This window comes from Spodoptera frugiperda, chromosome 24, assembly GCF_023101765.2.
Source record: "Spodoptera frugiperda isolate SF20-4 chromosome 24, AGI-APGP_CSIRO_Sfru_2.0, whole genome shotgun sequence".
Classification (NCBI taxonomy): domain Eukaryota; kingdom Metazoa; phylum Arthropoda; class Insecta; order Lepidoptera; family Noctuidae; genus Spodoptera; species Spodoptera frugiperda.
This window is the reverse complement of record NC_064235.1, coordinates 2,642,927-2,658,347: the sequence shown is the minus strand read 5'-3', so window position 1 is coordinate 2,658,347 and position 15,421 is coordinate 2,642,927. Positions and strand designations below refer to the sequence as shown.

The 15,421-nt window shown below is 35.8% G+C and overlaps 2 protein-coding genes across 4 annotated transcripts in view; one reads left to right on the top strand and one right to left on the bottom strand.

Moving 5' to 3' along the window:
- Positions 1 to 15,421, bottom strand: part of LOC118278720 (alpha-centractin) — an 800,945-nt gene that overhangs the window by 585,148 nt on the left and 200,376 nt on the right. The window lies entirely within an intron of this gene.
- The window catches only part of LOC118278675 (uncharacterized), a 37,779-nt gene continuing 23,399 nt past the window's right edge, over positions 1,042 to 15,421 (top strand). The window contains exons 1-6 of one of the 3 annotated variants that reach the window (XR_007706855.1): positions 1,042 to 1,209; positions 2,820 to 3,284; positions 3,878 to 4,013; positions 6,031 to 6,161; positions 7,157 to 7,343; positions 7,782 to 10,314. Coding sequence is in view for 2 of the 3 variants with exons in the window: in XM_035597987.2 (XP_035453880.1) it covers positions 2,820 to 3,284; positions 3,878 to 4,013; positions 6,031 to 6,161; positions 7,157 to 7,343; positions 7,782 to 7,960 (1,098 nt within the window). In the remaining variant the exon portion in view is untranslated. Of the gene's footprint in view, positions 1,210 to 1,863; positions 2,013 to 2,819; positions 3,285 to 3,877; positions 4,014 to 6,030; positions 6,162 to 7,156; positions 7,344 to 7,781; positions 15,157 to 15,421 lie in introns of those variants that run through there. The other 2 variants (XM_035597987.2, XM_035597989.2) reach the window with 2 other exon arrangements.

Sequence of the window (15,421 nt, the reverse complement as noted above, 5' to 3'; positions counted from 1 at the left end):
TAGTATTTGTCAAGTCATTTGCATTTATCAAAAATAGCAAATGGTAGTTTTTAAATAAATTAACATATTGGGATAATTTTCTATTTTACTCTGGCAACACAATCATAATCTACTACTAGCGACATCTAGTAGCAACATATGGAACTACAAAGCTCATTTGCTAAAGATTATAATAATTTCATCATTTAGTAATGACTCATTAGGTATTTTAATTACGCTATTTAGGATTTAATTATCGTTAATAATAATAGCTAATTTGTCATATATAATAATTAAATGATAGAAACGGTTACAATATTATTCAAAACGATAAATAAATACGACGCTTTATTGAAAATTGGTCCAATCACAGTACGTTTAACTGTATCATTGCAAATTAATCAATTTAGTCCTTATCGAAATGTGATAAAGCTTTATTTTCAACAACAACAAATTACAATGCAACATCGTATGCGCGTACGTGAAGCTTGAAGTAGTGTTGTTCATGTGGTATTTTTTTGTACCACTATTCGATTGCTGGTAAATCGATTTTTTCATTGGTAAATTGGTAATCATTATTATGAATATGAATGATGGCTTTAAATTGTATAATGATGATGGTTGAATCCAATAAATCTTAAAGGTAGATAAAAATTTACATAAAATCTTACCATTATTTTACTTTTCCATCCATAAAACAATGAGACATGAATATTTTTTGGTAAAGAAAACGTCATAATAATATGTGTACTAAATTATCATATTACTGTATAAAATTGTAGACCACACTGTACACGCATGCATTAAAAATTTAGATTTAAGTTGATTTGATCATACAATAAAAGGCAATTAATAAACGAGTAACATTAATAAAATTAATAAAAATTGAATAATGTTTGGTATCCTTTTATAAATTAGAATAAATAACAAAAAAATATTGTTCATTGCAAGTAAAATATTATTTAAGAATTTAAAGAATCGATTAATAATCGAAACATTACCAAAACGAATGACTCATCGTTTCCCACACTCGATTCGTCGAACGAAACTCGGCGTGCCCCGTCACTACACAAAGGGAACTTGTTATTATTATACGGGTGTACTATAACCTTTTATTTTCATGTTTCGCTATAATTTTAACTAAGAAACAACAAAAATCAAAGAGAAACGCCATTAATGTGAACTAAATAACATCTTATCGTCCTGTGGAGTGTGTAAAACAAGGAAAAGGTGAGTGTTTCATTCAAAATAAGTATATATTAATATAATTAGATCAACTGGACATACTCGTGTGCTGTTATTTCATGAGAAGTCTTATTGTTTCTTGCATTTATGAATTACAACGCCATTTTGTGGCCCCTACAAGCTATTTATGTGTTAATTTCGCGACGTTTTGTGTTAAAATATTAAAGTTTTGACCGACGATGTTGTATTATTGAGTGTTGATTTTTTACATAGCGTCTTTAAGTTAACGTCTGTGTTTGTGAATAAAAGTTTGTATTATACCCTTTTCTATACTTTTTGCTTTATTTCTTGCTGGTATTTGTCGTATTTTCAAAGTGAAACATACTCAAATTATAATTGACACGGAACTTAATGTATGAATCATAATTTCGTAACAATTTTTCTATGAAACCGCTATTCGTCGGTCGTGAATTTAGTTGTTTGTATAACCGTAAAAAAACAATGGCAGGAAACCGCTTTCTTTTAATGTCGATCTAAATATCTCTTTTGTACATATTACACACATACATTTAATAAATTTCTAAACAATATAAACCTATTCTTGCAAACTACGATTTTCGCGCAAAAAAAACCGGAACGTGATCAATTTGAAAATAGAACAGTATACCCTATTTTTTTTTAAATTACTTTTTATTATTACTCATGCAACCTCATTTTTAAATTCTTATTGTTTCTAGTGAATTCCTTGCCCATGGATATTAATTATTTTAATTTAATCATTAGTTAATGTGGCTAAATAGCCTAATTAAGTGCCTTAAAATAGATCATTAGACCTCATTGACATAACAGTAAGTAATAACCCAATGAAATATAATCAATAATCACCAAAATTTATTTATTTAAAGTCATGAATCTTATTAAAATGGCTCATAGTATATTATACCATCTACAAATCAGTTGTGTGTGCAATAAAAAACTGTTGAAATGAAAAAAATTCTTATAGCTAGAAATATGATTGAAGAATCCAATAATAAGACAGATCAGGTAACCTCTTGAGACATTTTTCTTTAAATTTCATATATAAAACTTCTTTATAGTTTGAATAAAATTGTGTCTAGTATATGGTAAGACTCGGGATGAGTCTATTACATGGGATTTATAACATAACTGGTGTAAATTAGTTGTTACTTTGTATATGTGTATCTCTGTCTACTCCTTCTGGGGATTAAAATGTGTTATGATGTGTTTTTTTTATATTATAAGCCAGTTAACAAACAGATGGATCACCTGATGGTAAACAATCGCCGCCGCCTATGGAGACCTGAAACACCAGAAGCGTTATAAGTGCATTACCCGCTTTTTGGGTTGTTGGGGAATCAGGGATTGGGAAGATTGGGAAGAGGGGTGATTGGGCCTCTGGTAACCTCACTCACAACGCCAGTGTAAAAACTACACTGGCGTTGTGTAAAAACTACACGTCGGTTTTCTCTGAGGCTATTTGTGCCGAAGCATGGCTCTCCCACAAGTAACGCCTCTGGTGTTTCAGGTGAATGCTTACTACCAGGTGATCCATCTGTTAGTCTACTGGCTTACCATTAAAAAATAAATATAAATATTCACACTTCATTTCTCACCATTATCATTTCATATTACAGATGTTCTGCGTCCAAGAAAAAGAACGAGCATCGTTCTCCTCAGACAAAGATCCGTTAAGTATAACACAAACGGACTCCGAGGAGGACGAACCAGAAGCTAAGAGGATAAAGTACTCCCCGTTAAACCTACAAGTCTACCAAATACCAACGTTCAACACACCGAAATCGTTATCCATATACCCAACGAATACGCTACCAAACTTTGTGAATAACCCGTTAAACCTAGCCAATCCGTTGTCTTTTGCAACGACAAGACCGCAGAATGGGGAGGCTTTAGTTAAAAATTTGCATAACAGATATTCTTTGCCTGCTAAGTTGACTATAACTCCGGTGGTTAACGGTGAGGTTGTGCGGTATAAGAAAAATGGAGAGATTGCCAAGAAGCGTGGGCCTCCGAAGGGATATAAAAGGAAACCGAAGGCAGAGAAACTAGAATTGTCGCAGAGCTTTAATGGGAGTTTACAGGTAATTTTGAATACTAATTCCTATCTATCATTAGGTAAATAAAAGTGCACTTCTGTTGTTAAACACAGTGAAATTGTAGCACCCTCAATCAATAATATGTATTAGTATGTACATAACTGACTGCACGGTTGGCGCGGTGGCTGGGCAATTTGATGCACGCACGAAGTAACTATTTGTGCGATCCACAAATTGTTGTCGGGTCTATGTGTGATGTGTATGTGAACTTGTTTGTTTGTAAACGCACCCACGACACAGGAGACAATCCTAGTGTTGCGTAACGTTTATTGGTGATATATTATACATGTATTATACATATAAACCTTCCTCTTGAATCACTCTATCTATTAAAAAACCGCGTCAAAATCCGTTGCGTAGATTTAAGCATACAAAGGGACATAGGGACAGAGAAAGCGACTTTGTTTTATACTATGTAGAAAACAAAGTCGCTTTCTCTGTCCCTATGTCCCTTTGTATACTGCCTTAATAACTACGCAACGGATTTTGATGCGGTTTTTTTAATAGCTTATATATGCTTTCTTAATTAAGAAAATTAATTATGTGTGAACTAACTCCCTAATTATCACACATTTCAGTCGACAGCGCTACAGACTCAGAACACCATACTATCCAGTCTCCTCGCGGCGAACAATACGACCATCACTGGCGTCCCGGTGCCCACACCCATACTGCCTGCTCCGGAGCCCGTGCAGGAGATCAAGGTGCCTGAGGGTAAGATAGCGTTATAATATCTATTTATATGTATAAGTGTGGGAGAGCCATGCTTCGGCACGAATGGGTCGGCTCTTCGCCAAGTCGCCGATAGTGACTGTACTTATGAAATCTTAAATTAAACTTGCTACACTCGCGCGCTTTCACACGTTTTGCTTGGCCCTTATTAATTGCTTTAGTCTTTAACCTCCCTCAATAAATGCACTATTCAACACAAAAAATAAATTCTAATCGGACCAGTAGTTCCGGAGACTAGCGCGTTGAAACAAACAGACTAGTCAACTTTACATAATAGTATACATATAAGGTATCATCCTAAGCTATACAGGGTGACTTTGAATTCGACGTATTCCTCTCGGGAGGTGATAGTACAACTAATTTCCTACAAAATTAGCCCTGAGGTCCTTGGGCGGAAAGAGACTAGTTTCTGAGATATTCAACATTTTTGGTTTTGGTAAAAAAATCCCGAATTGATTACAAAAACATCAATAAATAAAAAAACATAACCCTCCTTCTGGCGCAGTCGGGTAAAAATACTGGTTGGATTTTAGTAGTTTTAGTTTTAATCAGTTGCTAATACATCAGTTATCATTTATAAATACTAATAATGGCAGAGATATCATTCGTTTTTAAATAGCAAGTAATTTCTTATAAAATTTTGGTTTGTGTCAATAATTTGGTCAATAGAAAACTGGATTTATTTCAAAAAAAATATATGACACTAAGCGTACAAACTATTAGGAAAACTTCCTTGGTTTATTAGCTACCCAGAAACGTAAAATAATTAACAAAATTTGATAAGTAGAGTATAAGGAGAAAAACTCAATTACAAAAACATGTTATTTTGCTAAATTTTGTTCAATGTGACCTCCTTACGACGAATACATGCCCGAATATGCTTCCTTATCTCTATGACGGACACTCTTGGACTGAATATGCGTCTTATTTCGTCACTATCTTCAAATATGTTTCGGAGAAAAAATTCGATACACGGCCAATTCCGTCTGCACAAACAAGAAACTTCATGTAAAAATCAACCGTCGTTAGATTTTGGACACCGTGCATGCCATGGAGTTAGACCCCCTGCCAATATAACGCCTGGGAACCGAGGTATCCAACCATTGCCGTACAGAAGTTCGATAGTGCGCTGAAATTGGCCGTGTATCGAATTTTTTCTCCGAAACATATTTGAAGATAGTGACGAAATAAGACGCATATTCAGTCCAAGAGTGTCCGTCATAGAGATAAGGAAGCATATTCGGGCATGTATTCGTCGTAAGGGAGGTCACATTGAACAAAATTTAGCAAAATAACATGTTTTTGTAATTGAGTTTTTCTCCTTATACTCTACTTATCATCAATTAATTCATTTGTTTTTGAGAATTTTGTTAATTATTTTACGTTTCTGGGTAGCTAATAAACCAAGGAAGTTTTTCTAATAGTTTGTACGCTTAGTGTCATATATTTTTTTGAAATAAATCCAGTTTTCTATTGACCAAATTAGTGACACAAAGCAAAATTTGATAAGAAATTACTTGCTATTTTAAAACGAATGATATGTCTGCCATTATTAGTATTTATAAATGATAACTGATGTATTAGCAACTGATTAAAACTAAAATTACTAAAATCCAACCAGTATTTTTTTATTTATTGATGTTTTTGTAATCAATTCGGGATTTTTTTACCAAAACCAAAAATGTTGAATATCTCAGAAACTAGCCACTTTCCGCCCAAGGACCTCAGGGCTAATTTTGTAGGAAATTAGTTGTACTATCACCTCCCGAGAGGAATACGTCGAATTCAAAGTCACCCTGTATAATGGATTATTATCATGATCATAAACTTCCACTGCAAAACTGTAGGCGTGCATCAGTGCGTTTCAGAAATTTAGGAGATCGCAGTTTAAATGGTACAGGTTTACCAGAGAGCGCTGCTGCCCGGTCTCTGTCAAATGTGTAGTCCCTTAGTCGGCTCTTACAAAACATATTTCAATCTTGTATTCTTATGTTTCCAGGTACAGAGCTGGTGGAACTACTGCTGGACCCTGAGGACTGGTTTCCGACGGAGCCTTACAAGATGGTGTTCAGCCGCAAGAAGAACCCCAAGTGGAAAAACTTCCCCTACCAATGTGAACACTGTTTTAAAGTAAGTAAATATAGTAAACATTACATGGGACTCATACATAACATAACTGGTGAAAAATGGGTCTTACATTGTATATGTTGCACCTATGTCTTTGCATTAAGGGTTTAAAAAGCGCGCTATTATGTTATTACAGTGATAATAAACTTTCGATTTGGGGTTTTAGATATAATAAAGTAGATGACTAATTTTTATTTGAATGTCCGTCTTGTAGATTATTTTAAAATATTACGGAAACAAATACTTTCGAAGATATATCGATTTGAAATATCGCGTGATGTCACTTCTAGGTACGTTTTAACTTTGATTCGTTTTATCTAAGTATTGTTATCTTATATGACAGAATAAAAAAATACGTGTCTAATATTTTTTCATTACCTAACTGACGGACTAAATAGATTTTTAATTTTCATACCCCGTCATCATCCCTATTGGTTATGACAAAATATATACTCTACTATCACTACGACTGCATAGTTGGCGCGGTGGCTGGGCAACTGACTACCGTATAACGTGTTGCGGGTTCGAATCCCACACGGAATAATTCTTTGTGTGATCCACAAATTGTTGTTCCGGTTCTGGGTGTGTGGGTGTCACATGTATATGAACTTGTATGTTTGTAAACGCACCCACGACACAGGAGAAAATCGTAATGAGGGAAAAAGTAAAAAAAAAAAAACTACACCACAAAAATTACTGAACCAAATCCAAAATTGGGTAGTTTCCTAGGTAAAAAATAAATTATTTTGATATTTCAATATAATAAAATATCCCAAAATAATCTTACTTTCATTCATTAATTTGATACATACTTAATTTTTAAATTTTTCTTGTTATTTTTTGCGAAATAAGTATGCTATTTGACGCAAAAAAATTATGACGTCATAATTTGCAATGTCATACAAAGTTCATAGAAAAGTAACGTTTTTGACATTTCGATAAAAGTATTGAATTTGACTAGTAGGATAATAGCCTATTCTAATTTCCCTCTTTTCCAGGGTTACCGCGTAGCCTCGACTTTAATAACTCACGCCGCGGAGCGCCACGGCTGCGTGCCGAAGGACTTCGCCATCCCGTGCCCGTGCTGCCCGCACGTGTCCACGCGCAGGAAACACCACAAGAAGCATCTGGAGACGCACGAGAGCCGGAGACACAGGATATTCTGTCTCTACTGCCTGCCTCCACGTTAGTATTCATGTTGTTTTTATTGGTTTAACTAGCAAACCTGGCGAATTCCGTTTCGCCACCAATGATACTCCCTGGGAGCCTACTCTAATTCAACGAACGAACGAATAAACTTCGCAGATTACATACTATAATTCTTTAATGGTAAGCAATCGCCGTCGCCCATGGACACCCAAAACACCAGAGGCGTTAAAAGTGCGTTGTCGGCCTTTTGGGGTTAGGAATTTAAGGGTTGTTGGGGAATTGGGGGTTGGAAAGATTGGGAAGAGAGGTAATTGGGCCTCCGGTAACCTCACTCACACAACGAAACGCAACGCAAGCATTGTTTCACGTCGGTTTTCTGTATGTTCGTAAATGCACCCACGACACATGAGACAATCATAGTGTGGGGCCACCATTTTTAATAACAAAAATAAAAAATATATTCTCACATTACAGACGATCCATCGGAGCCATTCGTGAAAGAACCACTGAAGTATCCCTTCGACAAATATCCTCAATTCTGGTACGCATCGGAAGAATCACTCCGGCTACACAAAAAAAGGAAGCACCCTTACTCAGGCATGTACAACGTTAGCTGGTTCGGATCCTGGCGAGACACAATCCCCAACAGCTAAGACAAGGTATTTTAGTAGCTTTTTTAACACCACACTGGCAACACTCAGTATTTTTTTTTATACAATATACAATTTAGTAGTTTCTAATTTTTTACAACTGGCAACTTTTGTGTTTGTGTTTTTATTTTTTAGAACAGTGTTTCTGTTTTTTTGTTTTTGTATGTTGTATGTAATTTTAGTTTTTAAGGATGGCAATATACTGTGGTAGTGTGGTAGGATTTTTGTGATCGATATAAAAATTGTAATTCCAAAAGTTAAGTGATATCATTATTATTATGGTAACATTGTATTTGTAATTCGTTTTGTGTTGGCGACATTAATTTTTAGAACTTTATAATTATATGATTTTTATAAAAGACTGCTGATAGGGTATGATAAATAATTTTTATGTTTTGTCCATCAAATTAGATATTAAAATATTTAAGGCAACTGCAAATAGGCTCACCACCTATTACATGGGACTTATAACACAAATGGTGAAATGTGGGTGTACATTGTATAGTGGTATTACGTGCCGTAATGTGCACCTCTGCCTACCCCTTCGGAGATAAAAGGCGTGACGTTGCATATTAAGTCAACTGCGCTCAAAACTCCTCATATTTACTCAGTTATGAGTACCAATACAGCTTTGAAAATAGTCGAGCATTTCTCGAAAAGTTCAGCCGTATATTTAAATTTATATAATATTTCAATTCAATCGAGACCATAATGGCCGTTTTTAATATTAATTATCTAACTGATGGACAAAAATATTAAAAATTTATCGTAATCTTATCCTTAATTAAAATAACCTATCATTTTAAAACTGCTAAACGAATTTCGACCTTGCGACTATGATTTTTATAGCTGATTTTTTAATAATGATAATATTTTATGTTGCTAGACAATTTCCAGCTTTAATATACAATGATTTTATGATTGATTTTTGAATAATATTGCATGATAATAAATTTTCTGACATAATAATTGATTTTATTACGTGAAAGATATCTTCGTCTCTATACGTATTTTAAAAACTTCAAAAAGGAATAAAAATTATCCTTTTAAATTCTCATTTCAACGTCGAATATTAAAACTAACAAAAAAAAACCCCCAACAATTCGTGTTCATTTTTTCACTATGGCAACCCTTTACATATATTTTAATGAATGTTGCCAACATCTAGGCCAGTTTATCGGTAATGTTTATATTATACATACATATAAAACTAAATGTATTGACGTAGTATTATTTTGTATGGCTCTATTTATCCGTATGTGCGTTGTAATCTAGGAAACTAATGCATTTACTATTACGTAACTTAGACAGCTATCATAGATTTTAAAAAATAATTTAAGGTAAATGTACCAGTTATTGCCTGTGGAGATTTTATTTTACTCAAAAACGCCGGCAACGCACTTGTAACATGGTAGATATCCCACCCACTCGCACGAAGCGCTTCGCTTCAAGCTTCCTTGTGCGAACTGCTAGGGAGTGGAACTCCTTGCCGGAGTCTGTGTTTCGGATCATAATCTACCCCTGATGCAAATTTCATCTCGATCCCTTAAACCGTTTTGACGTGATTGAGTTACAAACAAACAAACAGACAGACAACTTTCGCATCAATAATATTAGTAAGATCCTGATTTTCTATCTAAATTTTACATGAAAAAACCATTCTTTGTTTTACATGTAAAGCCTTCCCTTTTTTAACCAGACGCCAACGTCATTGATTGGATGATTTTCTCCTGTATTAAGCTTTAAGTAATTTTGAAAATATTAAAAAAAAACATTACCCCACACTAGCATTTTCCCCTGTATCGTGCGTGCGTTTACAAACATACAAGTTCACATACACATCACACCCAGACCCGAAACAACAATTTGTGGATCACACAAACAGTTGCTTTGCGGGAATCGAAAGTTGCCTCAGATTTTTTTTTTTTTTTTTTTTGTGGGGTAAATCATCCAATGACTTCTGAATGTCAGACTCTTACTGACTAAAAACCACCCCGTTCCTTCTCCTGCTTTTCGAGCCGGAGCCCCGGTAAACCCGCTAGGTAGTCCGCCGTCAATATAGTATCTGGTACATTTACCTTAAAAAAATATTCATTAGTGCCTTCAGAGAACGGCTACGGTATCTTTATAGTTTTTAACTTGTTTTATAGTTCACCTAAGTTTCATAATTCACGCCTAAATTACCCGAAGAGGTGGGCAGAGAACCACTATTTGATTACGCTAATATTTTGGAGAAAAGGGCTCAAAAATGATGGCGGAATTAGAATGTTCAAAGAGCCATGCTTCAATTCGACCGGAGTGATACCACGGCCTCACAGAAAACCGACGTGAAACAACGTTTGCGTTGTGTGAGTGAGGTTACCGGAGACCCAATTACCCCTTCCCCAGAGTGATACCACGGCCTTAATAAAAACCGACGTGGAACAACGCTTGCGTTGTGTGAGTGAGGTTACCGGAGGCCCACCTTTCCAATCCCTGATTCCCCAACAACCCTCAAATTCCTAACCCCCAAAAGGTCGGCAACGCATTTGAATTTAACTACACAGTAAAATATTCGAAAAACCTCACCCTGACCATTTTCGGGTATTAAAGGTAAGCGTCCACAGGCCCGCATCGCACGCATTCCGTATGACGTCATCAGCACGCATCGCATGTAGGCATTGCTGATGATGCGGTCCGTACGATGCGGATCAGTGGACGTAGTTGTATGAGTTTCTATACAAGACAAACTAAAATCCGTTGCGTGCGATGCGGGCCTGTGGATGCCTAACTAAAAAATGCGTGGTTTTGACGTTATAAAAACTTAAGTGAACTATAAACAAATTATGGGTTTAAACACCCAATCCGCCTGTCCACACCTTTTTCTTAGATTAAGCGTGATTATGCACCACTGTATAACGTATTTTTATATAAATATAGACATTTTAGACAAACTTAATAAAAAAAACAAGAAAAAAACTACAGAATATTGTACAAAATATATAACCTAGTATTTTTGTAGCTAAACAGTTAATTTGTTTGCGTACGAAATATAAAAAAAATAGAATAGTCTCGCATTAGCATTGCAGTCTCACAGTGACATTATTATTGTCTCACAATGTCGCTACAATAATTTCATGTTGACATTAGATTCAAATCTTTTACAATAACATCACATTCTTTCACATTCAACTTTCAGTGAGGACAATAGTCTCTAAGTAACATAGCAGTCTTGCAGTAACAAATTATTGTGCTACTACATTGAGACTGTGATGTGCAGTCTTAAATGTCACCACAGTTTCACAACAACATCACAAGAATTTCACACGGACATCACAGTAGGCTCATACTGACATCTACACAGTCTCAAACTGACATCAAAAAGTATTTTATTAAAAATACAGTAGTCTCTCAATGTCTCCTCACAAAAGTCTTAAAAATCATCCCACTATGTCACTTAGAGACAGGTAATATTCGTACGCAAACAAATTAAATTGACGCATTTATTAGTAGTAGATGGTGTAAGCACAGTTAGATCGATTCGGGATTAAAGTTACTGACTAGTACTGTTGTAGAAAGGCGTGAAGTTAGTTAAAGAGGTGTTTGGGAGAGAGAGGGTTTGATACCCAGACCGTTATTATGTAGGCTTTTCCATTTAAGTGGATCTAATGGAAAAAAGGGTAGCTTTTTTAAGGGGGAAAGTCAACCAATGACTTCTGCGGCCTTGGGCGAGGCATGAGGGAGTGTCAGACTTTTACTGACTAAACACCACCCTGTTCCTTCTGGTTTTCGAGCCGGAGCACCGGTAAACTAGCTAGGTAGTCCACAGCTCCGGATCAGGCATTAGCCCTTCTGGGCCCCATCTGTGGTGCTGAGCATCATCTGTAGTGATGAAGTTAAAATTTGCGTCAGGTCTACCAATAGACTCACCCCCTATTCCATGGGACTCATAACATAACTAGTGAAAAGTGGGTATTACATTGTATTATGTGCACCTCTGTCTACCCCTTCAGTGCCATTATACACTGAAAAAGAGCTAATTTCCACTTAATAATCACCCTTTATCTATCATCACACCTTTCTACAACATTCTGTATGTATAACCAACCTAGAATCGAACCCCCTATCACAATACAGACCAAAATAATAAACAGTATTAGCATAGAACTTAAGTTATAATTAGTTTTTAAAATTGTATATTTTGTAACCCAAGTGTCAAAGTTAAGCAACGTTAGGAAATGGATGGGTGGCTTTAGCAAAGGATTTTGCAGCAGGATGGTATAAACAGTAACTTTAGTACGAGTTTGCTTTAAGTTGAACGAAAACGCAAGTAAGCGTCCACAGACCCGCATCGTACGCATCACACGCATCGGACGGATCGTATCAAACGGATTCCGTATGAGGTCATCAGTACGCATCGCAGGTATTGCCGATGATGCGGTCCGTACGATGCGGATCAGTGGACGCAGTTGTATGAGTTTCTATACAAGACAAACTAAAATCCGTTGCGTGCGATGCGTACGATGCGGGTCTGTGGACGCGTACTTTACAACGTAAATCAAACTCGTTCTAAGAATACAGAAGGCAGCTCTTCCTAATTATTTATAATAAGCAATATTTATATGTATAAAATATTAAAAACATACATACTACAGAATCTAGGTATTAAATGCGTACCTAGATGTCTAGGGTACATAGGACTTGTAATTACAGGTATAGAGAATAAACTAGGATACCTAACTTTATCATTAACATGGGATCTAAAGAGTAAGTGTGGGAGAGCCATGCTTCGGCGCGAATGGGCCGGCTCGACCGGAGTGATACCACGGCCGAGCAGAAAACCGACGTGAAACAACGCTTGCGTTGTGTGAGTGAGGTTACCGGAGGCCCAATTACACCCCTTCCCAATCTTCCCAATCCCCGACAACCCTTAAATTCCTAACTCCCAAAAGGCCGGCAACGCACTTGTAACGCCTCTGGTGTTTCAAGTGTCTATGGGCGGCGGCGATTGCTTACCATCAGGTGATCCGTCTGCTCGTTTACCGGCTTATACCATAAAAAAGCACGCTCTTGTTTTGATCTCGTCAAATGTAAAGCAAACTCATACTTAAAGTACAGAAGGCAGCTCTTCCTATTTATTTATAATAAGCAATATTTATCTATATAATATTAAAGACATACTACAGAATCTAGGTATTAAATGCGTACCTAGATGTCTAGGGTACATAGGACTTGTAATTACAGGTATAGAGAATAAACTAGGATACCTAACATTAGCTAGATCAACACGGAGTCTAAAGAGTAAGTGTGGGAGAGCCATGCTTCGGCACTGCTGGGCCGGCTCGACCGGAGTGATACCACGGCCGAGCAGAAAACCGATGTGAAACAACGCTTGCGTTGTGTGAGTGAGGTTACCGGAGGCTCAATTACACCCCTTCCCAATCTTCCCAATCCCCCAACAACCCTTAAATTCCTAACCCCAAAATCAACGCACTTGTAACGCCTCTGGTGTTTCAAGTGTCCATGGGCGGCGGCGATTGCTTACAATCAGGTGATCCATCTGCTCGTTTACCGGCTTATACCATAAAAAATGTCGACCTAATAAAAGAGTATCTTTTTAGTTTATTCTCTATACAAAAGACTAGTGCGTACTTGTGCCTCTATATTTAAAAAAAAAGTAGCCTTTTATAAATAGCCTTTTTTGGTTCATAGAATAAGTAAAATATTACATGAAGTACTGATAGACGAAAATAGTGCTTATGAGGTAGCTTTACGACTTATTATCCAATAACAATAAGCCTAGATGCGTATTTTATAATATACTTAGATCGGTTTCAAATATGTAACAGTATTTTCGTATTCTCGACTGTTTTAGTACAAGATAGTACGTACAGTGTATTACTAGTTTAAGATCTATTTAAAAAACTGTCAAATTTATTTAGGGTGACTGGTAATCAGTGAACGTTATTTAAACACGTGATTGTACTCATGATTACAAACAACTTTCCCGAAGAAACTTTTTTTGTATACTCATTAGTTTTATTTTTATCACAATAACAAATTATCACGCGCGCGTTTTTTCGTATGATCAGCTGTTAGCAGCGAGGCACCACCTGTATTTAGGAACTTAACGCGTGCGTGCTAACGAAATTTTGTTGTATTGTTATTGTGATAAAAATAAAACCAATGAGTATACAAAAAAAAAAAAATCTTCGGGAAAGTTGTTTGTAATCATGAGTACAATCACGTGTTAAAATATCGTTCACTAATTACCAGTCACCCTATATACAGTACTCTCAAAAAAATATCTAAATATCTTACTGTGGTACTCAGAGACATTTAATGATTACTTAAACTATTCCTTAGTAACGATTTTTGTTCTCAAACAATTGCTAAGGACTGGGTTAAGTAACCATTAAATTACTCTAAGTACGGTGTTTAGTTTGGCAGCTAAAGATATGTGTCCACAGGCCCGCATCGAAAGAGTAAATGTTCATTTTCGAGTTTCCCAAAGATTTTATTATAACTTTCATGAGACATACTAAATTAATTATTATGTTATCGGCTTACTCACGTAACTGTTTGACGAGGAACTCGACTAGTTTCAAGCCATGCTAGAGGCTCATATTCATGAGCAGTATTCCGCGATACGACGCGGCGATTGTCGCGCTGCTACTGAAACTATTCGAGTTCCTCGTCAAACAGTTACGTGAGTAAGCCCATAACATAATAATTAATTACCAAAATACTTTCACTAATACTATAACTACCTTTTTTCTTGATCTTGCATTTATACCCTTTCTATTCAAACTTTGGAAAATTCAAAATGACAATTTGCTACGCCAGTGACATCTACCGATGTCGAATTTTCTCAGGAACTTTTTTGGTTCGACGGTAAAACCTACCCACCACATTAATGATGACATTAGAATGAGATATACCTTTTTTTTAATGTGTAAAATTATACTTAGAATGTAGTGAATATGTAATTTTAGTAAAGGATCCCACTGATAATAAATAATAGTTTTATTTTGTGAAACAAGTAGACATTTTAGTACGGGTGGTCAAATACTCCGATTTCTAGTTTTTAAGGAACAATTTTAATTTGTAAAAATTATACTTAATACCAACATAATAATTGATAAATAGTATTGTAATAATAAAATCAAATAATGAATTTTGTACAAGTGATTTTCTGTAAATACATCGCATTTTTTATATATCTTTTCGTTTTATTTACTCCATTTCTATAGGTATAGCTACCTCTTGTTTATTTTTATTCCAAACCTTAACAGATTTAAGTACTGTGGTGAGTAAAATATATATTATGTCACCATCATACCCGACTGAGTGACTACACATTAGACAGAGACCGGGCAGCAGCGCTCTCTGATAAACCCGAACCTTTCAAACTGCGATTTTTGAAATGCAAACCCTCTTATGTAGAGGAGGCCCAAAGTCCAGCAATGGACTGCCACGGACTTT